The sequence below is a fragment of the Leishmania infantum genome, chromosome 16 (genome assembly GCF_000002875.2).
Source record: "Leishmania infantum JPCM5 genome chromosome 16".
Lineage (NCBI taxonomy): Eukaryota > Euglenozoa > Kinetoplastea > Trypanosomatida > Trypanosomatidae > Leishmania > Leishmania infantum.
In genome coordinates, this window is record NC_009400.2 from 537,101 (window position 1) to 564,157 (window position 27,057).

The 27,057-nt window shown below is 63.4% G+C and overlaps 4 protein-coding genes across 4 annotated transcripts; all 4 read right to left on the bottom strand.

The window, feature by feature from the left end:
- Window positions 1-1,075: 1,075 nt before the first annotated feature.
- LINJ_16_1410 (conserved hypothetical protein) lies at window positions 1,076-12,313 on the bottom strand (the record flags this gene model as incomplete). The annotated part of the gene is made up of 1 exon (XM_003392345.1): window positions 1,076-12,313. The coding sequence occupies one exon, from the start codon at window positions 12,311-12,313 to the stop codon at window positions 1,076-1,078; it is 11,238 nt and encodes a 3,745-aa protein (XP_003392393.1).
- Window positions 12,314-14,141: 1,828 nt separating this feature from the next.
- Window positions 14,142-19,574, bottom strand: LINJ_16_1420 (putative DNA-directed rna polymerase I largest subunit; the record flags this gene model as incomplete). The annotated part of the gene is made up of 1 exon (XM_001464585.1): window positions 14,142-19,574. The coding sequence occupies one exon, from the start codon at window positions 19,572-19,574 to the stop codon at window positions 14,142-14,144; it is 5,433 nt and encodes a 1,810-aa protein (XP_001464622.1).
- A 2,127-nt stretch (window positions 19,575-21,701) lies between these two features.
- On the bottom strand, window positions 21,702-23,501 carry LINJ_16_1430 (conserved hypothetical protein; the record flags this gene model as incomplete). The annotated part of the gene is made up of 1 exon (XM_001464586.1): window positions 21,702-23,501. The coding sequence occupies one exon, from the start codon at window positions 23,499-23,501 to the stop codon at window positions 21,702-21,704; it is 1,800 nt and encodes a 599-aa protein (XP_001464623.1).
- A 2,123-nt stretch (window positions 23,502-25,624) lies between these two features.
- Window positions 25,625-25,951, bottom strand: LINJ_16_1440 (conserved hypothetical protein; the record flags this gene model as incomplete). The annotated part of the gene is made up of 1 exon (XM_001464587.1): window positions 25,625-25,951. The coding sequence occupies one exon, from the start codon at window positions 25,949-25,951 to the stop codon at window positions 25,625-25,627; it is 327 nt and encodes a 108-aa protein (XP_001464624.1).
- Between the last annotated feature and the right edge of the window lie 1,106 nt (window positions 25,952-27,057).

The window sequence follows — 27,057 nt, forward strand, 5'->3', positions numbered from 1 at the left end:
CACCTCAGTCTGCGCGTGTGTGGGCAGGCGGGAGCAACGGTACCGCAGCACCACCGACCCCCTTCTTTTCGAGTCGTCGTTCTTGCTGTGCTGCCTCTTCAATCCGCGTGCGGGGGGAGGGGTGGGCGTGGGGCCTGCGATGCCTTCACTTCTCTGTATCGCTGTCGTGCTCCGTCCGCCGGTGTATGTGTGCGAGCGTACACCTAATGGGAGAGAAGAACGTATCGCGGTGATCTCGCACGCAACGTCGCCGCTGCTGCGAAGCTGTTACGGGCGCCGATGTGAGCAGCGGCGCCGACAGGAACACTGGAGAGAGAAAGGCAAAGCTGTGCGAGCGGAGAGAAGAGGAGAGGGCGTCGATCTGAGCTAGTTCGAAACCAGCTACAGATGGTCTTGCGTGAAGCCGGAAGCACTGGCGGTGACGTTTGTGCGGGCGAGAGGCATTGTATGGGTATGCGAGCGTGCGTGCATCACCCGGCATGAGGTTTCCGGGCGTGCAGGGGCAAAGGTGAGGCAGAACAAGGACAGCGAAGAGAGAAGCTGGGCGAAAGAGGAGAGGAGGGAGGGGAGGTGCAGCGACTCGTGTCGGGCCGCGCTGTCCGAGTGATAGCGCAAGGCGATATCAATAACTGTGTGCGTGTGGGAAGGGCGGCAGTAACCGTGCCCTTTCGCCGTGCGTGCAGACGTAGGGACGGGTGCAGACGCAAACAAGGTTGAGCGCGTCATTCGCTTTTCTGCGCCACCCACGTCCTTCATTCAATCGCCATGCATTTTTCCGGTTCATGCTTAGCGTGCGCCTCTCCCGGCTCAGCCCCTCGCTCACCACCTGCCCCCTCCTAGCGTCCACAGCGACAGGCACAGCGGCTGGAAAAGAAAGCGGAGGCTGTAAGTGAGGCGCCGCTTACCAAACACAGGCGCAGACCTTCCGCCTCGACTGCGTCTTGCCTGTGCCATCAAGATTTTACGTATGCCTCTCTTAGCGTGTTTAAAGCGGAAGCTCGGCAGCGTTGCCCCATGCGAAGGAGGGAACATAGGGGACACGCTAGCCAGCATGCAGCGGTGGTACGCTTCGCTGTCATCGACTGCCATGGGTTTCAGATACAGATGCGTAGCCGCTGGAGACGTGATGGGATGCGGTGCTGATGCTGAGGCGGGGCTTCTCTTGGCGCTTCTCCCGGCGCATGCGATACTCCTGTTGACGCTGCTTCATCTTCACGCGGTGGCGGGTGAGCCGCAGCGCTCGCGCAATGCGCCTCGCACTCTGCGGTGGCAGCTGGGCCGTAGTCAACCCCACCGTCGTCGCCGCGTCCCGCTCCAGCTCCACGCGCTGATGTACGGTGGCCTTCTCCTCCTTGCTAAGCAGGCCAATTTTTCCAGTACTGTGCCCTGCTTGCACGTGACGCCCTTTGCGGAGGTGTTGCGAAGCAGCGCTCGCCGTTGCTGAGATAGCGGCCTCCACCACAGAGGGCTGAAGTGCCGGGACTGGCAACTTGAGCACTGACTGCGCCTCCTGCGACTGCGATGAGCCGTTGCGCGGCGACATCTCCAGCGCCGCTCCGGTGCTGTCGTAGCCGATCGCCTGCGCGCACAGCACCGCACGAGAAAGCAAGACCCGTGTCGTTCCAGCCAGCACGCCGTCAAATGGACGAGGTTGCTCTGCTGAGTGACCAGCACCATGCGCAGACACTCCGTGCACCAAAGATGACGACCACGTGCGCCGGTTCCTCGCACCACCGTCACGGTCCCCCGCGACGGAGGAGGACGCCTGAGCCATCGACGTCGCTTGCTGCAGGGCAGGGTCAACCATCTGTAGCATGGACGCCACGTCCGCCAGCATACGAGGCCCCTGCTGGTGTAGCAGCCGCCGCAACGAGGCGTGCACAATCTTGCGCAGTGCGTAGCGCAGGTGCAGCATCCCTACACCGAAGTCGAACGGGTCTTCCAGGCGAAGAGAAGCGTCTAGCTTTCCAGCCGCAGCAGCCGTGGAGTCGGCGATTTGCCCCTTCTTGCCCGCACTGCCTTCGCCTTCTTGTTCAGTGCCTGCGCGCCCTTGCTGCATGGCTGCCTGCGCTTGTGACCGGTGCACGGCGACCCGCTCACGCCGTGCTTCGTCAGCGGCCTTGAGCATCTGAATGGCACGCCGCCACTCAGACGAGTCCAGCGGTCGCATGCAGTTCATGTGCATGGCCACCTCCACCACGGTGGGTAGGGAGATGGTGAGCGCGGCCAGGGCCTTGCGGTGCGTCATGGCCGTCGCGTCACTCCACTTCTCGAGGCTGAAGGCGTTCATCACCGCGGCGGCGTCGCGCGGGCCGTCTGCATCGCTGCTGGCCCCTGGTGGGCTACCCGATGGAGTGGCGGCGCCGGTGCCGCTACCCCGCTTCGCCGCCGGTTGCACCGGTGTGTAGAGGGGGTTGGTGGTGTCGATGGCGGAGTCGACCGTCGTACCCACCTGCACCAGCGTCAACTTTCCCTGGCGGTTCTCTGTGGGCGGCTGCCCGAATACATCCGGCCGCATGCGCATGACCGAGTGCAGGAGGTGAGCAAGCGTCTTCTTGGTCACCAGCACGTCCTGCCGTGCAATCGCGGCAAGGAAGGATATGACAACCTCGTTAGAGATGGATCCGGCGGCACCTTGCTCAGCCGAGGCTATTGTCGGCGGCGCCAAGGCTTGGCGGAACTCCTTGCGCGACGTCAGCTCACTGGCGAGATGTTCACAGTACATGTGAACGGCGCTGTTACGGAGCGTGCAGGCCGTCAGCAGCTCCGTGGTCGCCTCCAGCAGCGGTGCCAGCGGGACGCCTTGACGAGAGAGGTAGAACTCAAGAGCGAAGGCTACAGGCAGGAGAGTGGAGGAGGTCACCTTGCTCTCCAGCGATCTGCAGATCGTGCTGCGCACAAACTGTGGGCTTAGGATGGCTAACATGGTTGGGCTGCCAACAAACAGCTCGGGTCGGGCAACGGGGTCGAATACACGTGACACGGCAAGCTCGGGTGTGGCCGACAGCGACGCCGCCGCCGATGCAGGGGTGGAGAGCAGCGCATCCTCAAGCACCATCGCCGAGGGCACAGAGGCGGTGGTGCTCAGGTGTGTCGCAATGACGTTGACCGCCGGAGCAAATAAGCCGTCGGTGGTGTGGGCGGTGCACGTGGAAGACTGGCTGCTGTGCATACTCGATGCCGCCGTGGTTTTTGCACTTCGCGTGCGGTGCGCCGGCAGCCGCAGGGTTAGCGGCTCACATGAGAAGCCGCTCGTGAGAAGCGATTTCACGGCATGCTGCGGCAGCATGGCTGGAGCTCGGCTCCCCAAACCTGTCACCATGTCCAGCGTGTCCTGCACAACCCCGACCACCATGATGCGCACATGGTCAGCGTAGGAGATGATGGCGGCTGCAGAAACCGCCGTCGGTGGCGTGGCCCGCAGTGCCGTCGCTGCCGCAGATCCCATCGAAGCAGCCGGGCCAGGGGCTTGAAGCCACGCCACGACCACGTCGGTGGCCGTGTGCGTCAGCGAGTCTGCGTGCCGCACAATGCACCATATCACATTCAGGAATTGGAGCACAGCGCCCTCAAAGAGGTTGCGATTCACAAAAAGCGGCTGCGTCTGACGCTCCAGTGCCATGAGTGTGAGCTCACGCGTCAAGGCCTCGTTCGAGACGAGGAAAGCGGAGGAGGTGGCGGCGGCGCTGCGGCTGCCTGGTGGGCGATGCTGCAACACCTGCGCCTGCACCCGCCGACGCACCACCTCGACGGAGGCTTTTGGCAGGTCACCGAATATGCCAAGACGTGAGAGGAGAAACAACGTCATCGCCAGCAGATGAAGGTAGAGGGCTGCTGCCTGCAAGTAACGGAGCACCGCCACCTCCTCCGCGCCCTCGACCGTCTTTGCGCTCACCGACGCCGATGCACTTTCACCAGAGGCGGCCGTGTGCAGCGCCGTTGTCCACGCGCTGATGCGGCGCCGCTGCTCCTCGGTGAAAAAGTGTCCTGCCACGGCATGGGCGCGGTCGAGGCTCACTGGCAACCGCCACTGGCGACACACCCGGTCCCATTCGCGCTGCCGCACGCCGTTGTCGGTCGGGTACACAGCCATGCTCTTCTCCATGATGGCCCACACAACCCACGCATTGTCGTCCAGCCGCGGTCGCAGCAGCCAGTATGCACGCGCCGTGTACGTCAGAAACACCTCAGCAAACGCCGCAAAGCAGTCCCGCTCCACCTCGGCGCCCCGAACCCTCGCGCTGTCCAGGCTGCTACCGTCGTTACCGCCCTTGGCTAGCCACGAGGTTGCCGCTGCAATTTGGCGGGACGTCATGCCGCCACCGTGCACGTCAAAGGTCTGCGACAGCCCTTCCACAGAGCCAGATGCGGCATGCTCGACGGGGCGTCGACTCAGCACCTTGAAGATAGTGAGCACCACCGGAATCGGGATCGGGTCTGGCATGGCTGCGAGTGCCGCCAAGCCAGTTGCGTGCGGGTCAAACTCCAAGGTACTCGCACGGTCGCCATTCCGCTCTTGAGTGCGGCGATCCTTGCCTGCGTTCCGCGGTCCCTTCCGGACCCCGCCAGCGTTGGAAAACAGTCGCGACACATCGTCGTGGCGAGGAAGGTCAAACTCCTCAGCGCACCAGTGGTGCCGCATACTGCGCTCTGCTGCTGCCAAGACACTCAACTCGGCATTCGGCTGCGCAGGTCTCCTCGTCGGCGCGCGGCCAGCGGCAGCGAACAGGTCGACCACGGCGGCGCTAAACGGTAACGAGCCGTACGCACTGCTGCTGCTGCGACTGCCGTGACCTGCCCCATCAACTCCGCCATGAGAGTGCGTGTCCGCCATCAAGTGCAAGTCCCGCGACGTTACGGCACGCAGCTCACGCACCTTCGCCAGCTCCAACTCCTGCAGCTGCAGAAAAGTCGACTCACTTGGGGCGAGCAGCTCAGCTGTCCACTTGGAGGTCATCAGCGCCCACACCTTGCCCTCCGCGGCGGCGGAGACAGTGCCGTGCAGCAGACTCATACAGGCAAAGAGCACTTCGGCCTGAGGCCGTGCGACGATGTCGCGCAGGGGCACGAGCGAGAGCAGCTCCGTCACGTGACGCTGAAACTCTCGCACGAGACGCAGGAAACCAACGGCCGTCGCAGGATCGTCGTCGACGGCGTCTACTGCGCCAGTCGCACCTGGCGCTGTGCGTGCCACACCAGGAATGGAGTTAACGTCCAGCGACGAGCGCCCACCGGCGGCGCGGACTGTGGCGGCGGCGTGCGCGATGACGGCGTCAACGATAGCCGTCGTCGGCATTGAGCCGCTCTCCATCACTTCGGCAACGCTGAACGCGGGGTGCCCCGACGCCACATCTTGGCCCGGGTGCAGCAGCAGTGACGATGTGAGACCGTGACCCGCGGCAGGAGAGGCGGCCTCGTCCGAGTTGGCGACGCCGGCGTAGTGCCACTCCTCTTGGCTGGCGCTCTGGCTCAGGCACCGTCTTCGCTCTGCCTCAAAACCGGCGGCGTCCTCGACGACGTGTCGCACGGCAGCGTCCACGTCGCACACGACCGGCCCCGCCCCCGCCACGCCGCTCCCGCCGGCGGCCGGCAGCTCCAACGCCGACTCGGTGGCAGGGTCGCCCGTCTCGCCCCTTCTTAGTTTTCCGACTCGGCCAGAGCTTGGCGGCAGCGCTGCGCATAGGGATGCAAGCCCGCGCAGCACGGCATTGTACTCGCTCCGCGAGATGACCGTCGCCGCAACGTTCAGCTCAGTTGGTGCTGCATGGATCGCCGCCGCCGCAGCGGAGAGCGCTGCTTTCGTCGACTTCGCGGATCGAACGGGCGGCGGCGCAGCGGTGGTCGCGGCAGGGCCAAGCAGCGGCTGACTGAGCTCCGCGGCGAGTCGTGTCCAGACGTAGTGCAGGAGACTGCGGCCGGGCTCATACGTGGCGGCAGACTTCACCAACACCTGCAGCGCCACCAGGACGGCCGACAGATCATCCCGCTCACGCTGGCGCACAGCCAACCGTATCGCCATCCGCTGGGAGCTGTGGGGGTCCCGCAGGAGCAGCTGCGCGCCGCGCACGAGCGCATTGGTGAGCGGGCGGTGCACGAGAGATGCACCCGCATCGCTTGCGGCGGTAGCAGTGCCCTCTCGTACCTTGTTAGAGTCGGCTTCGCCATTCGTGGTCGATGGGGTCGCCATGGTCGAGATTGCGTCGTCCACCAGCCAGCGCGTGAGCGCGAAGACACGCCCGATGGCGTCTGTGCAGCGCGACGTGAAGAAGCGCTCCTGCGGGTCGCGCGGCACCACAGCGCTGATCGTGGCAACGATACATAACGAGGTCCACAGCAGCTCTGCCTCCTCCCGCTGACAGCATGCGCGGCGCACCTCCGGAGAGAGGTTGAGAAGCGAGTGAATGATCGCTGACACGGTGCGGCACACCTCTGAGATGGCAGCCTCAACGAGAAGGCGGATGTCCTCCTCCCCGTCGCCCTGCAGGCGGCGGAGGTACAGCAGCGCAGACTCCATGCTGGCGTCGACGAGGCACACAAGGCAGCTCAGGAAGAAGCGATATTCGCGATTGAGGTCCGTGCGCAAGTACGGCACCAGCGTTGCTGTTGCGGCCTCTGCCTCTGCCGTCGCTGCTTCGCCCGCTGCAGCGCGGAGGCGCCGCTGGGCGGCGTACGCGGCCCACACTTTCATGTAGTAGATCCCCACGTCTTGCTGCCGCGGTGGGGCTGGTAGCTCGGGAGGGCCGGCAGCTAGCCAGGTGCGGTCAATCGTGCCATCGGCGTTCGTTCGGAAGTGCAACGCGCCGTCTGCGCTGTAAGCCTCCTCCACCTCCTCTGTCTTTGCCGCTGTCTCGAAGTCGGCTGCGGCGTCGCCGTCGGCCATCTCCGATGCGAGATCGTCACATGCGCCGCTTTCCCGCGTACCCAGCCCCTGGTACTGCCGTGCCTCCTCCTGCACGTATGCGGTGGCCTGCTTCAGCCCAAAGGTGACAACGCGGTACTGATCGCGCGTCGGGTTGCTTAGCAGGCCACGAATCACAGAGCGGCGATGGTACCCAAGGAGGGACTCCGTGGTGCCTGCTACCATGTCGGAGAGGCTAAGCAGCGCCCTTAGTATGTTCACTGGGGGCTTGCCGGCGCCGCGGATGGGCGGCGGAACGGCGCGCAGCTGCGTAAGAATCGCCGTGGTGGCCACCGCTTGCACGGCTTCAGGGATGTGACGGTGCCGCTTCAGCTCGATCTTCACGACTGTCTCCGCAATGTTGCACGCCCACGTCACCATCGCCCACACGCTCCTGCTGCTGAGGTAGCCAACGAAGTCGAGCAGCACCAGCGGCGCGGTCTCGCTGACGGTAGCCGCGGAAGCCGCCAAGCTAGACGAGGGGGACGGCGGCGACGGCCTCGGCACAGCCTGCACAGCGGACGGCACTGCCTCATCTTTTGCGGGCCAGGGCAGCACGAAGGACTCTAGCTCATCGTCGCTGAGGCGGGATAGGCGCTCCTGCACGCGCAGGTGCTGCTCCATAAACCGCACGAGAAAGCCCAGCTGGCGAATGTTGTTGGGCTTCGCCGCCATGAACGGCGCCACCTCAGCACTGGCTCGGAGGGCGGGGCTCGTTATCCTGCCAAACGCCTGCACACCCTCGTAGGAGACCTGCAGATGCGCCAGCAGCTCGCGCGTGTCTACTGTTGGGTCGTCGGCGATGCCTTCGTGGCTGACTGGCCGCGCGGCGTCCCAGTCGCACCGACCGAACCGCACTTGCTCGTCCCACGCTGCAATATACGCGGAAAGCGCACGTGTTGTCCCCTCGGCGACCTCCCCGGCGCTCGACCGCGTGCCGCGCGGCGCCCCCAGCAGAGCCTCGCCGCGGTCCAGCAGGGCGAGAAACAACGGCTCGCGGCCTCCGGTGAAGGCCTCCGCCCACTCCCTTGCCGCCGCCGCGGCGTCCGTTCCGTGCGACGGCCGCTGAAGCGCTGCGACGTCGTCTAGGCTCGGCAACACCGGCGGAGGCAGCCCGTAGTCAGGGGCCCGCTTCCTACCCCCCCTCCCTGCCGTCCGAATGCAGTAGAGGCTCACCTGCAGCAGTACCTGATTCCACTGCGTCCGCACAACTTCCACTACGGACATCTGCGGATTCGCGGCGTAGCGGGACAGCTGGGAGAGCAGTCCCAGAGTCGCCTCGCACATGTCGGCGTGTGTGGCAGCGTTGTGCGTGGACCGGGACCGGTGCAGGCCAGCCACCACCACAGGCAGAACAGAGGGCAGGAGGTACATATCGGCCCACTCGACCAGCGACGCGAGTTTCGCTTTCAGGCGCACATGAATCTCAAACAGCTCCGCCGCAAATGTGGCATAGCCGCAGAGCAGCCGTAGTGCGCCGTTGTCGCGCAGCAGGTCGAGTACACCCTGGTGCAGTTGCATGACCTCGTCGTGCTGCACCTCGGCCAGTTCCACAATCCGGTGCACGCGGAAGCCTCTCTGCGCTGCGTCCCTGCGTTGGCGCCACTGCCCCGCGAGAACCGAGAGACTGCGCAGCAGGGCTGCCGCGGTCACCTGCTTCGCAAAAAGTGGGAGCGCCGCGGAGGTGGATGGGGTCTGCAAGACACGCAGCATCTCCACCGCGTTGGCTAGCACCACATCAGCATGCTGCCGGCACGATACATGCAGCAGCGACAGATCCTTGACGATGGCCCGCGTCCACTGTACCGCGAAAGCGTCAATGGCGACCGAGACAAACCGCGGACGCGGCAGCTGCGGGACTGCGGCGCCTGACCGGAACTCGATCTGTGGGTAGCGGAGCTGCTGCTGCAGCTGCCATGCAACTTGCGCGCCTTCCCACGGTAGCGAGTTCCCGGCCAGCAGAATCGCGGTCCCGATAGTGAGGACGTGTATGAAGGCTTGGCGCTGGTGCACGTGGTCCAGAGGTGCTCGCTTTCCAGCCGTGAAATCCTGCGGCGTCCGACACGAGAGGAGCGCCCTGTCACTCACGCGCTCGATTCGCAGCAGCACCTGGGCAACGGAGACGAGCACGTGATGGAGGGACTCGAAGAGCGACAGCCCGAGCTGCTCTTGCGCGCTTTGAAGTGTGCACAGCACCCGCCGAAGCGTCTCCTCTCGTACCGGCACCCGCGCCGAGGACGAGGTTGCCGCCGCGCGGCGCTGGCTGGAGTTGCTGTTGATGCCAGATCCGGCCACGGAAGCAGTGCCGACGAGAGACGCCACGGCGACCGGAAGGACGTTGCGCAGAAACGTTGTGCGGTTGGCTTTCTCGTCACGGGCGGCTTCGCTCGCCGCCCCCGCCGCTGGAGGGAGGTCGTACAGGAGGCGCCACAGCTCACTCTGGGAATGCACGATGGCGGCCCAGGCCTCCTCCAGGCAGCTCTGACGCCGCACTGAATCAAGGCGGAAGAGTGTGCTAAGGACGACGGGCGTCTCACTCGACAGCACCAGCGTCTGGAAGATGGGACTCGTGAAGCGATCTGCCGCCGCCGCCGCCGCCGAGGCGACGCGGCCGTGACGGACGGGACACGCACCCGCTGCGTGACCGTCCGCACCGCCGCGGGTGCTGCCAAAAACGCCTGTCACGGAGGAGGCGTATCTCGCCGCGAGACCAGCGCTGGTGCGGCTGCGCGATTCAAAGCGCGACCGGGCCGGGCTGCCGACTCCGTTGGTGCCCCCCCTCGCCGATGTTCCCGGACTCTCTCGAACGAGGACGCCGCCGTCAGACTCGTGCGGAGACTTGTAGAAGAGGGAGCGCTTGCCACGCTGGCGACGCAGCGGCGGCGGGGCATCAGCAGCGAGTCCCTTGTCCTCCAGAGCGTAATGTGCTTCCATCGTCCCTGCAGCTCCTGCTATTGCGGTGCCAAACTCACCGGCTTCGCCGGTCTTTCCAGCTTCGTTACCGTTGCTTACGCCGTCCTCGTCGCCAAGGGGCGATGCGTCGCTTCTTGCGGATGCCGACCTCATGGTGAGCAGCCGTTGCGCTCCACGACTTCGCTCATATTCGCGCCGGTCGAAGCGCAGCGCGTCGCGCAGCACCGCCGCTGCGCGATCCAGCAACTCTTTCATGGGCTCCGCCGTGCGCACAGCATCTGCGCCACTACCGCAGCTGCTGACAAGTATCAGGCACAGCTGCAGGGAGTCCGTGGCGGTGCTGATCCACAGCGGTAGCATCCGCAGCCACCACACGACTGCTGCAGCACCCTCGTTCCGCACCTGCTCCTGCTGCCGCTCCCAATGCTGGACCAAAGCATCCCAGACTCGCAAAGGTGATGCTGCCGCGGCGCAACGATCTGCCAGCTCCCGCGCCGCGTCATTGCCACCGTCGTCGCCATCTTCCTCCTTCGCGCAGTCCACCGCTGCTGGTGCGATCACTTGATGCGCCTCTGCGTCCGCCTCGCCATCACCCAGCACCAGTTCGCGTGGCGTGGCCGAGTGCGTCTCCCCGACAGTGTAGCGCTGCTTGGATGGTGTGGGGTTCGGTGTCGCGGCGACTACGACGGCTCGATGATACGATGGAAACAGAAGCGCGTAGGTGGGTAGAAGGGCGTGGTACACCATGATGACGTCCAGGAGGGCCTCTTGCTGCGCTACAGCAGCGAGAGAAAACGCCGCTGTCCCGCGACTGTACAGCTGCGTAGCGAGCAGCAGGGGCACTTCGAGACGCTGCGCCATCGCAAAGTCGATGAGGGCGGCAAGGCCGCGAAGGTGGTGAGCCTCCACGACGATAGATGGCATCCTCGTTTTGCCACCGTGAGCGGCGGCCGCAGCGTCGGTGATGTGATCGGCCGCGGCGGTCTTTGCATGGTGGAAGCAGTACGTCTGTGTGTGCAGGTGCTCCAGCAGGGCCACGGCAAACAACCACCTGACATCATCCAGCGTAACGGTCGAGGTCGCCGCGACCCCGCGGAGAGCGTCCCAGCGGAGCGCGCGCCGCGCCACGCAAACGGCAGCCGCTGCAGCAGCCGCACCTGCACCGTCGTCGCCTGCGTCGCAGCACAAGTGAATGATCCACGCGTGGACCAGGTGCAGCTCTTGCCCTACGCGCTCAAGGGTGTTCTGCAAGGTGTCCTCAACGTTCGTGTCTTTCGGCGCCCGAGATAGCTTGCGCTTGCGAGAGGACCCGCCTGTGGTTCTGCTTCCCTTGGCGGCGGCGGCGGCGGCGGCGTCTCTACGGCACTGCCGTTGCATGGCGTGGAGAACATGGCTGTTGACGGCCCGACACTCTTTATCGACTGCGCGCAGCAAGACAGCAGCCTGACTTTGCACTTTGCCGAGCAGATCGTGCCGCTGCGTCGCGGTCGCGTGCTCATCATAGAGCTTTCGCAAGAGGCGCTCGCACAGATCGAGAAAGGAGGTCTCCAGCCAGCGTAGCGGTGCCGTCTCCTCGACGGCAATGGTCCGCTGTGCCACCGCGCTCACGGCTACGGGTGCGGCGACGATCGCCAATGGTGAGCAGAGAAAGGACGAGGACAGCGGTGCCCCCGCGATGGGAATCGCGGACGAGCCGGAAAACACAGGCAGAGCCGGTGCAGTGGCGGCGCTGACGCGCGTGCGCCACTTCTGCGGTGTTGAGTGCAGCGTCAAGGCAAACGTATTGGCGAATACGCGAAGCGCCTCGGCCACCGACAGCTGCTCCGTCGCCGATGGGGCGGATGCGGCGCCGCAGTGAGCACGCTGGGCAGATGATGGTAGCTTGACACACAGTTTAGATGGTGCGACGGCAGGACTGCTTTCAGCGTCGCTGCTGCCTGAAACAGGCGTTGCATTCTTGCTGGCGATGCTGACCGTTTCCAAAGCGAGACGCGGCGCGTGGGCGCGGCAGTCTTCCCCAGCGGGGCTCTGCAGAGCACTGTGAGCGCCCACAAGAAGACAGTAACGCAGCTTCGCAAGGCGCAGACGCTCCTGCTTCTGTGCTGCGTCGCGGCCAGTGCCTAGCATCGTGTGTGCAAGCAAGGTGCCGCCGCCACCGCTGCCACTGGCGGCCGCCTCAGTGACAGCCTCTTCCTCTGCCACCTTGAGTGGTGAAGCATCCTCTAGGTGCTGCTGCTGAGCGTTTTCGGTCGCGGAACTTCGCGGCTCTGGATCTTTCAAGGGGGCTCGTGCAGCGCCCCAGCTTGAAGCCACTGCCTGGTCTGGCACTGACGCGCCCGGCACGCCCGCCGTAGCGGAGCTCTTCCGTGCGGAGGAGCGACGCCGTTGCGCTACAAAGGCGGGCCTGCTCTGCTCCATCACAGACCGGCGTTGTTGACGCAGCGCCGCAGCCGCAATCGCCGAATCTGCAAGGGCGCAGACGAGAGCACGGCGAGGCCGCATGACTGCAGAACTAGGCACTCACAGAGGGAAAGAGGAGCACTCTGAAGCTCGAGAGCGAGAATAACGACTCTATGCTTCCTTCGTTACACGCTGCGCGCAGTGGTCGACTCCCTTCCTCCACCCACACGCACACGGGATGTCAGTCGTTAACGCCGTTTCGTTACGCGCCCCCCAACACTTGCGGAGGGACGCAGGCGCACGTCAAAAGCGTCGAGGCTGCGAACAAAAAGGAGAGGCAGCCCCGCTGCTGTGCGCCCGCCCTCCTCCGTCACACCTGCGGCCCCACACCGGATGCAGGACAGCAATAGAAGCGAGAAGGGAGGAGAGAGCGATGCGAGATGCCCACCCGTCTCTCCCTGCGCACGCTCCGAGACGCAGAGCAAGTTCTAGCAGAAAGGGCAGAGGCGCCGGGGGGTGAGAGAGGGAGGGAAAGAGGGGATAAGGTGAGCTTGTGCGGTGCAGTCCACGTACAACGTACGGTCCCCCGGCACACGACCGGAAATGCACTAGGCGTGAGGATGCAGGGGACGATGAGTGGTGATGCACTCGTGTGCGGTTCAGCGCCGTGACGAGGTGCCCTCACACCGTGTACTACCGCGTTCGCGGAGAAGGACGAGAAGGGGCACGCACGTGCGCCAGGAGAGGCGGAAGTGGTGGAACAGAGGGGAAGAGGAGGACAGACACGTATGAGGAGGGCAGACCTGTGCACAAGTCCAGAGAGCTCTACCATTCAGTCATGCATATAGAGGAGGTGACGTGGTGTTGGGTGGTGTTGGTGGGGGAGGGAGGCGGGGAGGGGCAGAAGGGCAAACCTGGCAGAGCGCGTCTTATGCGCAACGGCGTCCTCGCCTCCGCTTCTCTTGCACATGCGTGAGGGACGTGGGAGAGGAAGGCAAACACCGCCAGCTTGCCATGCGCAACTCCACCACCAAGCACAGGCATCACAGCGTTCTACCTCTTTCTCTCTCCGCTACTTCCCTTCATGAGCGGCTGCTCAAGAGAGCGCTACGCCCATTCCCCACCTCCTCATCCCTCTTCCCCACTGCAGATGCGCATGGGGGCTTGTGCTGTGTAGATGATGCACGTGTGTGTGTGTGTGTGTGTGGTGCGGACAAGGAACACCGCAGAGGAGAACATGTTAATTCGAATATTAGCACGCACCGCGTTAAAAAGAGAGGGAGGGATAACACACTACGAGACAACACCAGCACCCTCCCTCCTCCCGCCCCCTCCCCATCTGCACTCTCTACAGGCATGTACGCACACTGGCGGAGAGGCCGACACACAGCTCTGCATACGCCCGAGCTCTGCAGGGTGTCTGCGTGTCTCAGGTGGGGTTGACTTTTCAAGTACGAGAGGGAGACAGAGAGACCCTTGTTCATGTACGCCGCCACATTGGCTTACCCCCTCGCTCATCACGTCCACTGGGAAGGGAAGGGAAGGGAAGGGAAGGGACGGGAGGGGGAGGGGCGGCGGCGGCGGCGGAGGGAGCCCTCATCCATTGGTGCCAAGGCTTATGGACCTCCACGAAAGACGAGGAAGATGAGACGACACACGCTCAAGCACACGGCAGCAACAACAACAGCGGTGATGGCGGTGCGTTCACTCATCAACGCATCGCACTCCATTATCATCCACAACGATCACCACTGGTGCGCGCCGCTTGAAACAGACACGGATACGCCTTCGCATCTATGACAGAGCCAAGTCACAAACTCGTCCATGAAACAGTCAAGGCAACAGCAAAAACCAAGACGTTGGGGGGCTATGGGGGAGGGGGCGCGGAGTGCGACCTGCACACGCGCAAGCGCTGTCTTTTTTTTTTTTTTCAGGCAAAGTTCTTCTCGATGACATCGCGCAAGATCTGCGGGTCCTGGCCCACCTTGACTAGCGCCGTTCCGACGCGAGGCCGCTCACCGACCATGATGGCCGAGCTGATGGAGTTCAGCTCGTCGCCGACGCCGCGCGTGAGGGCCGTGTGCAGGAAGCGCTTTGACGATGCGAACGTCATCTGGAAGAGCGGGCTGGCGCTGTGGGAGATGACGCCGGTAAAGTTGTAGTTCTCCCACACGCCACGGTGGGTCGCTGCGTCGGCGATGAGGGTGAGGTGGTGGTAGTCGACGGAGTAGCGCTTGAAAAGCTTCTCCAGCTCATCGAAGAGTGCCTTGTAGCCGCTTTCCACGCCGAAGGAGGTGCACATGTCGCGGATGTCGGTGGACCGCGCCTTCTGCACCTTGATGGCGCGTGCGCGGACGGTGAAGAGGGCGAGGAACGCCGTCACACTGCGGATCGTCGCCGAGCTGCCCTGGAACACCATCTCGCCACTCGTCGGGTCCTCAGCCTTGCGAGTGTACGTGACGGAGTCGAACTGCGTGAGCCACGACGGGAACGTCTGCTGCGCCAGGGCACTCTCGAGCACATCCGGGATGACGGTGACCACCTGGTCCGATGTCTGTATCGACACGTTCACCACAAAGAGATCCTCCGGTAGCGGCACGACCCCGTCGCGGGTGGCCGCCTCCCGCAGCAGCGGCGCGATTTCCACCCGATACTTCTTGCTGCCGTACATGACGCACACCGTAGGAAAGCAATCGTAGCTCACCTTGCCAGACGCCGCGGCAGCCGCCTCGCTGCTGGTGCCGCCGTTGCTGGAGCTCTTCCAGAACAATCCGTTGACGTCCTCATCATCCTCCTCGTTGTCGCCTTCCTCTGCTCGAGACTTCTTGCGCGGGGGACTGCTGCCGTTGCCGCCCTTGCGCCGCCGCGAGCCGTCCGCCGCGTCCACCGCCTCCTCGTCGTAATCGTCCTCGTCACTGCCGCTGCTGCCGCCGTTGTCGTCCCTTTCCGGGATCATGTCGTCACGTCCGAGCTCGCTGCCGGCGACGGACGGCACCGAGGTGGCCCCGAGCGCCGGTGTGTTCATCTGCGTGGAACGCTCGTCCATGTCGTCCTCGTTGTCACTCATGCCGCCGCCGGCCGCGGCGCCCCCGTCGTCCATCTGCGAAGACGGGTCTTGCGTTGTCCCACGCAGCGGCCCGCCGGCGCCTTCGCGCTCGTCCTTCGAGCGACCCCGCAGCGCCGTCACCACCTGCCGTGCAAAGTTCTTCAGAGTCTGCGTAAAGGACTGAAGGTGCTCGGCTCTCGACATGCACATGGCGTGCTGCTTTTGCATAAGCAGCGCCTTGGAGAAGAGAAGTGCCACCGTCACCTGTGTGCCCTCGGCGCTGCGGGTGACACGATAGTGGTACCCCGGCGTCGTCTGCGCCCTCGCCGCTGCACCGTCGTCCGCAGTCGCTGTGACAGCAGCAGGTACGCGGGCCATGCAGTCCGTCAACCGCGTCGCTACGCCGGCCTGCAGAATGCGCGAGATCGCCTCCTCGTCCACCTCCGTCGCCTTCTCCACCGGCACCACAATGGCCACCTTTTGCACAGAGGCGTAGATGAGCAGCTCACGTAGGCGCGGGATTCCCTCCGTCACGTGCGTGACGGTGGACCCGGCGCTGTGGAAAGTGTTGAGCGTCATCTGCGTTGACGGCTCACCGGCGGCCTGCGCCGCCAGGAGACCAACTGGCTCTCCAGCGTCGCAGTACGCCCGCACCCGCCGCCGCGTCGTGAGCTCCGTCATCACGTCGCGGTAGTACCGGATGCTCTCCTCGCGCTTCTCGCGCAGCTTCTCGTTAAGGACGCCGTTCTTGGTCCACCGCGCGACTTGCGATACCTTCTTGAAGAGAGGATACTGCGCCTTGGTCTCCAGGTACATGTCAAGGCTCGCCTTGTAGTGGGCGGGGAGTGGGTCGCGCTGTGCCTCCGCCTCGAGCAACGCACGCTGCGCCGCACGCATCGCCGCGGCCGCCTCGTGGGCGCGCTCGCGCTTGCCCTGGCTGTTGCGCGACGCCGCCTCCTCGGCCTCTTCCTCGCCCGTCACCACGCCGGTGTTCACGTTCATCTTTCGACCGAGGTCGATGCAGTTGTCCTTGACCACCTCCCACGCCTGCAGGGACGAGGTCCGCATCGGGTCGAGTCCGTCGCCGCCGTAGAGGAACTGGATGACGCTGCCGTTGGCGTCGCGCACGGAGTGGTCCCACTGCACGACGAGGCTCTCCAGGCCTTTGACTAGGCACCGCTGCAGGTGGCCGGAGCGGGAAGTCTTGACGGCCGTGTCGATGAGCCCATCACGGCCGGCCATGGCGTGAAAGGTGTACTCTGCCGGTCGAATACCGGAGGTGAAGCGGCCGATCGCGTAGCCCAGCGAGCGGGCTCGCTTCTCCGCGACGAAGAACGGCGGCAGCGTCTTGCCCGAGTTCATGCGCTTCACCCGACGTCCGTCGAAGAGCTGTTGGCCGAGACCGAGCGACATCTGGATAGCGTTCGTGTTGCTGCCCTTTGCACCGGACATGGTCATGGTGAGCAGCTGATTGTACGGGAAAGGCCGCAGCATGCGCCCAGGCACGAATTCTTTCTGGAGGCTTGTCGCCATCCCCATGATCACGGGCATCACCCTCGCCTCGTCGTCGGGGAGGCTGAGCGGCGCGCTGTCCAGCTCGCGCAGCAGCGCCGTACGCCGCTCCTCCTGCAAGAGCATCATGTCATCCATGCCGATGGAGAAGCCTTCGCGCTGCAGGCTCATCGACAGCACGCGACCGAGCGCGCCGAAGAGCTCGCCAACCATGTGCGGCCCGTAGATTTCGTGAATCACGTGCACGACGGAGAGGTTGCTGGAGCCGAGCTGGTTCTTGCACAGGATGCCGGTGATGAGCTCGCTCTCAAAGAACTGCACGTGATCGTCCTCCATGCACTTGCGTGACGCAGTGACTAGTTCGCCGGTGTGGGGGTCGGTGGTGGTGTAGGTGCTTGGCTGGATGAGGGAGGTGCCGTGCATGCTGACGCCGTTACTCCTGGGCGCACCGCCACGACTCTCCACCACGCCGGTCACGTAGTGTACAATCACGGAGATGAGCTGCTTGCCCGTCCATAGCGGACGTGGCTTTAGCACCGCGGGCATCGGAATCAGCCCCGTCAGCGTCGCGTGCGCGCTGAGCGGTTTGCCCTGCTTCTGCATGTACGGCGCGATGCCGTTGTACACAAACTGCACAAAGGTGTGATGCGGCAGGAAATTGTCGCGGAGCGTCAGCAGCACACCGGCGACCACGTGATCCTGAATGAAGCCGCGAATCGGCTTGCCGGACGTCGGGACGAGGTAGTTGAGGTTGGCGTCCATCAGGCACTCGAGCTCCGCCTTTGCCTCCAGGCTCTGCACGACGTGAATGTTCATTTCATCACCGTCGAAGTCGGCGTTGTACGAGCTGCCGTTGACGTAGTGAAAGCGGAGTGTCTTCAGCCCGGACAGCACCTTGGCGCGGTACGCCATCATGGATACCTTGTGCAGGGTCGGCTGGCGATTGAAGATGAGGTGGTCGCCATCGAGGATGTGCCGGTGGACCGTGAGGGAGCCGTTCTGCGCCATCGCGAAGTATTTCATGGCGTGCTGCCGCCGAATCAGCTCCGGCACGTGCAAGTCCACGAAGCGAGTCTCGCCGCTCGGCAGGCCAATTTCTAGGTGTGTGGCGCCCGGGTACACATCCGGGCCGTTCATGACACACCGCTTAAGGAACACCATGCGCGCTGGCGAGTAGCTGCTCACCAGCTCCGGGAATGTCAGCGCGCGGGCGAAGGGGCGGGGCAGCAGCACCTCGTTCGGCTCCACCAAGTAATCGGGTGAGATGACGCTGCGGCACGCCTGGTTCACGCGCTTGCCCATCATGTGCATGCGGAACAGGCCCTCTTTCTTCGCAAAGCCCTCCAGCACATCCGTGTACACCTCCGTCACCTTGGCCTGCAAGTTCCGCAGGTTGTGCTCCTGCGCAACCTCCTGCGCGGTGCTGACGAGGTTGCGCTCTGGGGTCGAGTTGTTCGCGAGGACGTAGTACGCCTCGATCTGCTCGACGAACTCGAGCACGTCAGACAGGGCACGTGTGCCGGCATCGGGGATGATGCCGCCGGACTCCGAGATCTGCACGCCCGAGGACAGGCGCAGGGGAAGCGGCGGCACGAGCAGCTTGTCCACAAAGAAGACCTTGTAGTAGTACATCGACGGGAGCGAGCAGGCGTACGGCATGTGTAGGGTGGTCTCGCCGAGGTGCGGGAAGAGAGCCGCGAGAATGGCGGACTCGCGCTGGCACAGCTGCTTGATGTGCTCTCGCACCCACGACGTGCGGAAGTACGTGTGGCTGCGGCCCTGGCGACGGTTCATCTCCTCCCATTCCCGCAGCTGCGACGTCGTCACCCCGCCGTTCGCCACATTGAAGTCGGCGTTCTTCTTGTTGAAGAAGAAGAAGAGATGGCCGTTCTTCGTCGTGATGCGAGGCGAGATGCCTTGGCAGTGCGAGCACACGTTTCCAAACTCGCGGAAGCTGCGCAGCGCCTGCTTGCAGATCTCATTGCGGACGTCGAGGACCGGCTTGCGGAAGCCGTCATCGCTGCCATCCACGTGCGCCAACGCGCCAGCAGCGCCGGCGTCACCTTGGGCGTCGCCGTGCGCACCCGCCTCGCCTGACGCGACCTCGGGCAGAGGCGGTGCAGCGACTCCGCGGCGGCGCAGCAGCTTATCGACGTGATCCAGCATAAGAGGGATGTCGTTGATGACAGTCTCGTTGGCGTCACGGCGGCGTCGACTGCGCATGTCCTGCCCATGTGCGTTCGCCACCATGTCAAGGAACCGCAGCGCCTCGCCAATCAACCCGCAATCGACGAGGCGCAGTGCCTGCTGGTAGCGCATCACGTCAAACTCGGGTACACGGAAGCGGTGGCAGAAGAAGCACTCGGCTTGAAGCAGCTGCTCCACCTCCTGGGCAAGGTGCGGGTTAATGACGCTGAGGCGCTCCTGTGACCGGTTCGGGTCGTTCGGGTAGCGACGCGGCATGCTGATATACCCGTAGTGGCCCTGGCAGCGCTCGTTGCCGTATTTGGAGTTGAGCGTGCTGCAGCACGTCGAGCACGCCTGCGGAGGGAACGTGCGTGCGTCGAAGTTGCCCATGCGTGTGTCGTAGAACGTGGCGTGCGTGCCGTCGCGCCGCAAAGCTGGTGTCCATGGCGCCAGCCGATCCTCCTGCCCGCAGCGCACGCGCACCTCCACAAACGCGAGGCGCGCCATGTCCTCGGAGGTCATGAGGGAGAGGGAGACGCCGCTCTTGCGCTCGTGGACGGTGCGCGTGCGCAGGTCGCCCACGTACGCGTGGAAGGGAAAGGCGGTGGTGAGGGACATCTGGCAGAGGAGGAGCAGGCGGAGACTCCTGTCGATATGCCTCGCTTGATAGTTAATACTGTTTTCTTTTTTTCCCCGTTGATTAGTCGCTTGTTTAAAGGAGACGCGCACACACGCGCGCAGAGAGCCATAGAGAAACACGCAGAGAGCGAGCGCGAGCGCGAGACAAGAAGACGTGAAGCAGCAATTCACTTCGCCACCCACCCGCACACTGCTGTCTTGTGCGCGTATGCGTATGACGCGTGCGTGCGTGCGGGTGTTATCAAGGGAAGCACGTGCCAGAGAGGGTTTTGGAGGGAGGAAGAGGGCGAGGTAGCGCAGCATGGCTTCAGGGACGCAAAGAGACACTGCCCACACAGGCAAACATGACCACCAAGAGACGCGAGAGTGCGAGGGTGAGAGGCAAGTGCTCGGTGGCGAGTGTGCTCCGTCCGCAAAGACGTCGGCGACGAGCAGGGGATAGGGGCTACGAGGGAACGATACGATGGAGAGAGGGGGAGGAGGGCTGCGAGGGTGGTGGTAGTGGTGGTGGGGCTGAGCGTGTGGTCCAACACCCGCCTATCAACGCACATTGACATACGCACACGCGCCGCAAGGTAACATGAAATACTCTGCCAACCTTGCCTTCATCTCGACGCTCCCCTCCCCTCCCTCCCTGGCCACGCTTGCCGTCGCACCATGCCCCGCCAACCCACAGCGACAGCACACGTTGCATGACGACGACCTTCTCCCCACTCTTCCGCCTTACTTTGGTGTACCTTGGCTACAAGGCATACGCACGCACATGCACAGACAAGTTCACAGGCGTGCATACGCGCAGGCAGCATACATAACAGTCGGCGTCCCTGAGGGCGTAAAACAAGCAGAGCGATCTGCCCACGCGCCATCGACGCCCCGGGCACGTACAGGATCACGCACACCGGCACGCACAAACGAAGAGCCGCGCAGAGAGCCACGGACCCAACGCCATTCGCGAAGACGCTCGCAGAGATGCATGCCCCACAAGATTATCAACAGCACATGTCTCATCAAAAATCACAGGACTTCGATCAAGGTGCGGACGTGGAGGAGGTTGGATGAAGGAGAGCGTAGAGAGACGACGAAGGACTGAGAGGGAGGGCTACGCGGGACGGGGCAGGGGGTGGGGAAGAAGTGATTTCGACAAGGGTGACCCGAGCAAGGTCTCCTCATCTTCTTCTGCCTTCCTCTGCACGTGGATGGTTTCAACAACCGATACAAGATGAGCAAGCGAAGATGCAGCGGACCGACAGAGACATGCGCATCACGCACCCGGACACGCCTCCAGTCGTTCGCACACCCCACACGCGTGTCCAAGGGCACATGAAGTAGTACGCGCGTCGGAGGAAGAGAGCAAACTCTAACGTGAGGAAGCTGCTGAGGGCGAAGGACGACGTGGGCGAGAGGGACGACAGCCCACATCACAAGTACGTGCCGCCAGATCGCACAAAGCCTCCACACATCCCACCTCACCCCCAAAGCCCCCGTGACCCTTACCCAGGGACACGGCCACCTGCACTCTGCTGTTTCGTACACTCGCGTCCGCGGCGCTCCAATCGACATCGCACGCCCCCCCCCTTCCCCCTTGATGTCTCCCTCTTGACAACTCGCCGCGAGGCACCACACCATTCATCCACCATCTCTAGCTCCACCCCTCCCTCCCTCGCATATGGAACCTCCCCGCCCCTCTCTTCTTTGATAAGAGAGGCCCAGCGACTCGCTCCACGTGCGACTCTTTCCTTCTCTAGCTGTGAGCAGCGGGTGGGGAGAATCACACGCACACGCACACACACACCATCATCACCACCAGCATCACTGCACACAAAAGGAGCAACGAGACAAATAAAGCGGCCATAAAGGAAAAGCAAAGAAGGCGCCGCACATCCTTCCAAGACGGAGGCGGCGGCGGAGGTGAGACGACGAGTGCGTTGGAGTTGTGGGCGATGGGCACCGAGCAATGCATGCCGCGCCAGCCTCCCCTCTACTTCCCTCCAAAAAAGGACGTACACGCGCCGCGTCCATCTCAGCGCACCTTTCCGTGCTTTCTCCAGCGCCGTCCATCCTCCATTACAGTCCGGTCTCTCCGTTTCTTCGAGTTCTCCCTTTTCCTTAGTAGTCCGTACCCTCGAGCATCGCCCATGAGGGGTAGCGGTAGCCGCCAAGCGCGTCCTTGAGGGCGATGGCCACACTGATGCACAGCTCATCCTGGTGCGTCGCGGACACCACCTGCACGCCCTTAGGGAGGTGGAAGTCGTGAGGCAGCCGCATGGAGCGTTCCTCGTGGATGGAGATGCTCTTGCGACGGTTGGCCATGAGGGAGCCGGGCCAGACGGGGCAGGCGGTCGCCGGCAGCTGCAGGACGTTAAAGGCGGCGGTGTACTGGAACTGGAACGGGTTCCACAGCGGGAAGTGGTGGCGCGGCGCCGCCGACGGAAACGTCGGAGCGATAATGATGCCGTCGACGGCCAAGAGCGACTCTAGTCCCATCTTGAAGGGGAGCAGCTCCTCGTCGCAGCTGAACTTCAGCCATCGCGGCATCACCAGCTCCGCCGTCTCCAGTACGCAGAGCGCGATGGCGGGCAGCGTGTGATGTGAGCGGCCGAACACCCAACGCACCGCCTCGGCGCACCAGTTGACGCCTCCTACGTGGCCCTGTGACATGAACAGACTGAATTTCGCTTCTGTCGGGTCCTTGGTGAGCACCGACACCCACATGGGCAAGATGCGCGCAAACGACTGAAACTCCGGCGGCACGGCACCGCCGGTCGAGCGCGACGGCGTGCGGACGTTGACGTAGGTAACCTTGGCGTTGTAGCGTTCACGAAGCGCCTCTGCCGCCGTGTGCACGGCCTCGATCTGGCTCTCGGACACGTGGATACCAGGGAGGCCGTAGTCCTCTAGCGCGTAGACGCGCAGCGGGTGATGGTTGAGGTCAAGCACCTTCTTCAGCGGCGAGCACGGCGGGTAGACGACCGGGTCGAGCCGGAAGCCGCCACGTGCGGCGACCTGTGACAGCGGGATGAGGTCCTCCGGAAAACGGCAGATAGGACCAGTAGCCATGTAGTGGTTCGCCGACGTCTTGGCACTTGGGTACTGGCCAGCGTTGGTGATGTAGTGCGGGCTTGCCTTGTGCCCATAGACGCCGTTGAAAAAGGCGGGCATGCGGATGGAGCCGCCAATGTCGCTGCCGAGACTGAAGGTTGAGAAGGCGGCGCCGGCAGCGGCCCCCTCGCCGCCGCTGCTGCCGCCCACGAGGCAGCGAGTGTCGTAGGGGTTGCTGGTGATGCCGTACATGTAGTTGGAGCTCTCATACCACATGCACAGCTCGCTGGTATTCGTGACGCCGAGGATGATGGCGCCGGCGTCCCGGAAGTTCTTCACGACGGGGCTGTCGACCTCGGAGATGATTCGACGACGGTTCGGATTGCCCGATGTGTTGGGGCAGCCGCGGCACTCCATGCACTCCTTGATGGTGCATGGCACGCCGAGCAGCCAGCTCGGCATCCGCTTCGGGTCCTTGTGCTCCCGCCACGCAGCCCAGACGCGTTCCGCCTCGACCGCCGCTTCCATGGCTTCGTCGAAGCAGTCGAACACCAAGGCGTTGATGTACGGGTTCACGGCCTTGATATGCTCAATGAAGGTGCTGACGACCTCGACGCAGCTGAGCTGCCCCTCGCGGTAGGCTTTGCTCAGTTCCAGCGCGGAGAGCTGCTGACAGTGCGCGATGCGCTGCTGCGGAATCTGCCGCGACGTGCGTGGGCCGGCCCGCATGAAGGCGCTCATCCACCAGTTGCAGAGGCCGCACACCGCCACGCCGTACGTGATGAGGCCGAGAAGGTAGGCATAGTGGTAGGCGAGCACCGCACCAGCGGCGATGGCGAGCCCCAGAAAGATCTTGTGCGCACTCATGACGAGCTACAGGTGGAACGATGAGAAAAGATGCCGTCTAGGTGCCTACAGAAGCCCCGCCGCAGCCGCCACCACGGAAACGACACCGAAGAGAGGGAGAGGGGGGCGTACGTGAAGATGCACAGCGGCTGCTAAAGCTGGATGTGCGCTGCACAAGCTCGTACCACGTGTCGCCTCTTCCGCCGTGTGTGCGCACGGAGGCGAGCAGGACAGCCAGATGCCGAAAGAAGCGAACACAAGAAGAGTGAAGGAGGTTTGTGTGTGCGTGGGGGGGGGAGGGGAGGGGGGGGGGCGGGTCGACGAGGAGCCAGAACACAGTGTCCAGGGTGACAAACGGCGAGAGCGCGAGTGAAGCGCGCCAGCGGGTTGGACGAGGAGGAGAACAACGATGGGAATTCGGATAAAGAAAGCCCGAGCAAAGAGGCGTAGGAAGGGGAGGGGGAGGGGGAAAGCGGCTCGATGACGGCGACGAGAGTGTGTGGCTGATTCTTACACAGCTCAACAGGCGCTGTGCTGTTCGGGGGGCAGAGGAGTAACAGGAAGAATGAGACGGGCGGCGAGATGCAGATGGTCCCGTCCCTCAAAGGGGACGCGGTGGTGGCGATGCGACACACACGCACGCACACACATGTACGAAAACAAGTTGGCCACACCTCGCCGACAGAACAAGTGGAGGGAGAGCGAGAGAGAGGCGTGGGCAGATGACCGGGCTGGTCGTCACTTTAGATGTACGTGTGCGCGTGGGCGGGGGGGGGAGGGGTCCGGGGGGGGGACGAAAGAAAGAAACATATATCAGGGCGCACCAGATGACCCCAGGCGGCGTCAGACCCTCTGGCAGATGGCGGGCGGTTGCTGACGTGTGTGTGTGCGGGTGGTGGTGGTAATGGATGGTGAAGACAAGATGTCTGCGAAGGAGAGGATCGACAGAAGCCGACGCGGTGGCTCGATGGTTGGAAGAGGGAGAAGGAAGCGCACGGCTTTGGACACGGTCGCTCAAAAGCCGTGGGGGGGGGAGGGGGCAAAAAGCTCATTATGGCCGCCGTATCGTATGAGACAGCGGGTGCATGACGTAGCACAGGAGAGCGTTGACTTCCTTTATTTCGGACCCCGCTACTGAGTCACGCACAGACCTGCACCCGTAGCAGAAGACGGCGCGCGTGTGGAGAGCCGTGACGCCAGCTCTACTCACAGCGCAACAGTAGCGCTTCCCATGTGTTGCTTGTTGTCGCTCTTTTTTTCACAGCCGGTACCTTCCTGGGTGTCTGCAGGGAGGCACTCCTTAAGCACTCGTACAGAATCAGGCACGCGTCGACATGCGCGTTGGGGCACCGCGCAGCAAGAGACACCGGAGTGGCGAGAAACGATAAAGACGAAAAGCGGAGCAGATGCCTTGCCAGCTCCACATCGCCCTCTCTGCATCTGCGTCGCCACCTCCGTGTGCACCACAACACTACGAGAGGCCCTTCCTCGCTCCGAAAAAAAAGAATACGAAGCGACACCCACACGAGAAGAGTGCGAGTTCCGAAAGAACCGAAGAAGGGTGAGAAGAATAGAGACGTTAATTATGCAGCCCCCCCCCCCCCCCCAACATCACCACCACGCCTCCGACCAAGACACACAAACTAAACGACGACGCACAACAACGACAGTCAGGCCCACGGAAAAATGGGGATGGGGTGGGAATGGGGGAAGATCAGCGAGAGGGAGATAGAGTAAGTGTGTGTGTGTGTGTGTGCGTGTGTGTATCTGATGCATACGCGCGTATGTGTCAGTGAGCTGCCACTCACAACGACGGCCACCCAAGACGAAGCGAAGTTAACGGGGAGGGGGAGGGGACGACAGAGAGGACACGCTGGCGCGACGATGGCCATAATGTTAGCAAAGCAGCAGCAGAGGACGAGCGAGAGAAAAGGGAAGAGGCAGAGACAGGCACACACGGAGGGAGAGAGAGCGAGGGGGAGGCAAGAGGGGGGGGGTGTCTGTAGAAAACTCACGTGACAAGGAACGATCTGTCGACGTACTGAGAGTCGACTGCTGTGTTCCCGACCATTCACCCATTCATCGCCTTTCTCCCCTTCTCCCGGTTCCGCCTTGCTTGATCCATGCACCACTTGCTACGTTCCTTACACCATCAACGCCGGCGTCTCCCTCTCTGCCTCGCCGCTGGTGAGCACGATCGGCCCCAGACCCGGCCGACGGCGATGCAGTCCCTTCACGTGCTTAAAGGGGATAGCGAGCAGATTCAGCCCGCGCATGGTGACTTCGCCGTCTTTGTACATGCGCTGCTCGACAGCAGCCTGCAGCAGCAAGTCACCACTGCCCTCGTAGGCGATGAGGGTACCGACGATGACGCGGCCGTCCGTCAGCTCAACGCGCAGCTCGCGACCGAGGAACGGGTGTCCCTCTGCGGCCCCAGCATCGGAGGCGTGCCGGTTGCCGTTGGTTGCCATGACTGAGACACAGTGGGTATGCCTGACTGTACGGGAAGTCGGGTATGAGGATGGCACTCTAGGGTGTTTGACGCACAGATGTCGCAGCAAGCGGTGGGTACGTCTGGATGCCACTCGTGGTCCGCTGTCGGTGCGCGTGCTACGGAGAGTCGCGAATGTTGGTTGCTTTTCCTTCTTTCGTTCGTTTCGGCGGAGGAAGACCGCGAGGGCCCATGACAGAGCGAAGGGGGTGCGTGCAGGGGGGGGGCGACATGGGCGTATGTGTTCGCGTGCACGATATGGAGAACACACCATCGAAGGGAAGAGAGAGAGGAGGGGGAAGGGAGAATGGCTCTACCTGGTGTGCTAGAGGGCATGGGAGTGAGAGGAGAGGAGAGACAGAAGCGGCCGCACTTTAGCGCTTCGCGGCGATCCGTGTGTGACACACCCGTACGCGCACTTGAGGTCGGGCCTTAACCAAAACCAGTAGTTGATGTTTCGCCACCGAGTCCTTTACGCTCCTTCCTGACGGCCGCTCGCACGTGTAGGGCCAGCGGGTTGGGAAGAATACGTACATCACATCAAAGACACGTTCGCGCGGCCGCTCATTCATTACCGCTTCCGTTCGGTGGCTGCTTGATTGCTTCTCGCGCCAGAGCGGCAGAGCCGCGCTGAGGCCTATTCCTGCTCCCATGCGGACACCCATGTCCCCGGCTTTCGCTGCGCCCCCTCCCCCCTCCCCCACACACATTTCACTTTCCAGCTGGCACCGAGCCAGCTGCTGTCGCTTCAAGAGAGAACTCTCTGAGAAGACGCACCCAGCACACCTTCCGATGCACGCACAAGCAGGTGCCCATGAAGGGCGCGTCGAGAGGGAGGGGAGAACGGGGAGGAGGGCGAGGGGGCGACAGAGCCCGCGAGGGAGGGCACCTCCTCCCCCTCCGAAAACGTCCTTCCCCACCGTCCCCTCCTTTCTCACAACGCACGCATCAAGGATATCTTCAACGCCATCGGACACAGAGGGAGAAAAAGGCATACATGTATATAGCAGGGGCCGACGTCAAGGCTCAGCATCCATCCTCTCCTAAGGAGACGAAAACGGATTAATCAGGAAGGAATGCTCCGCA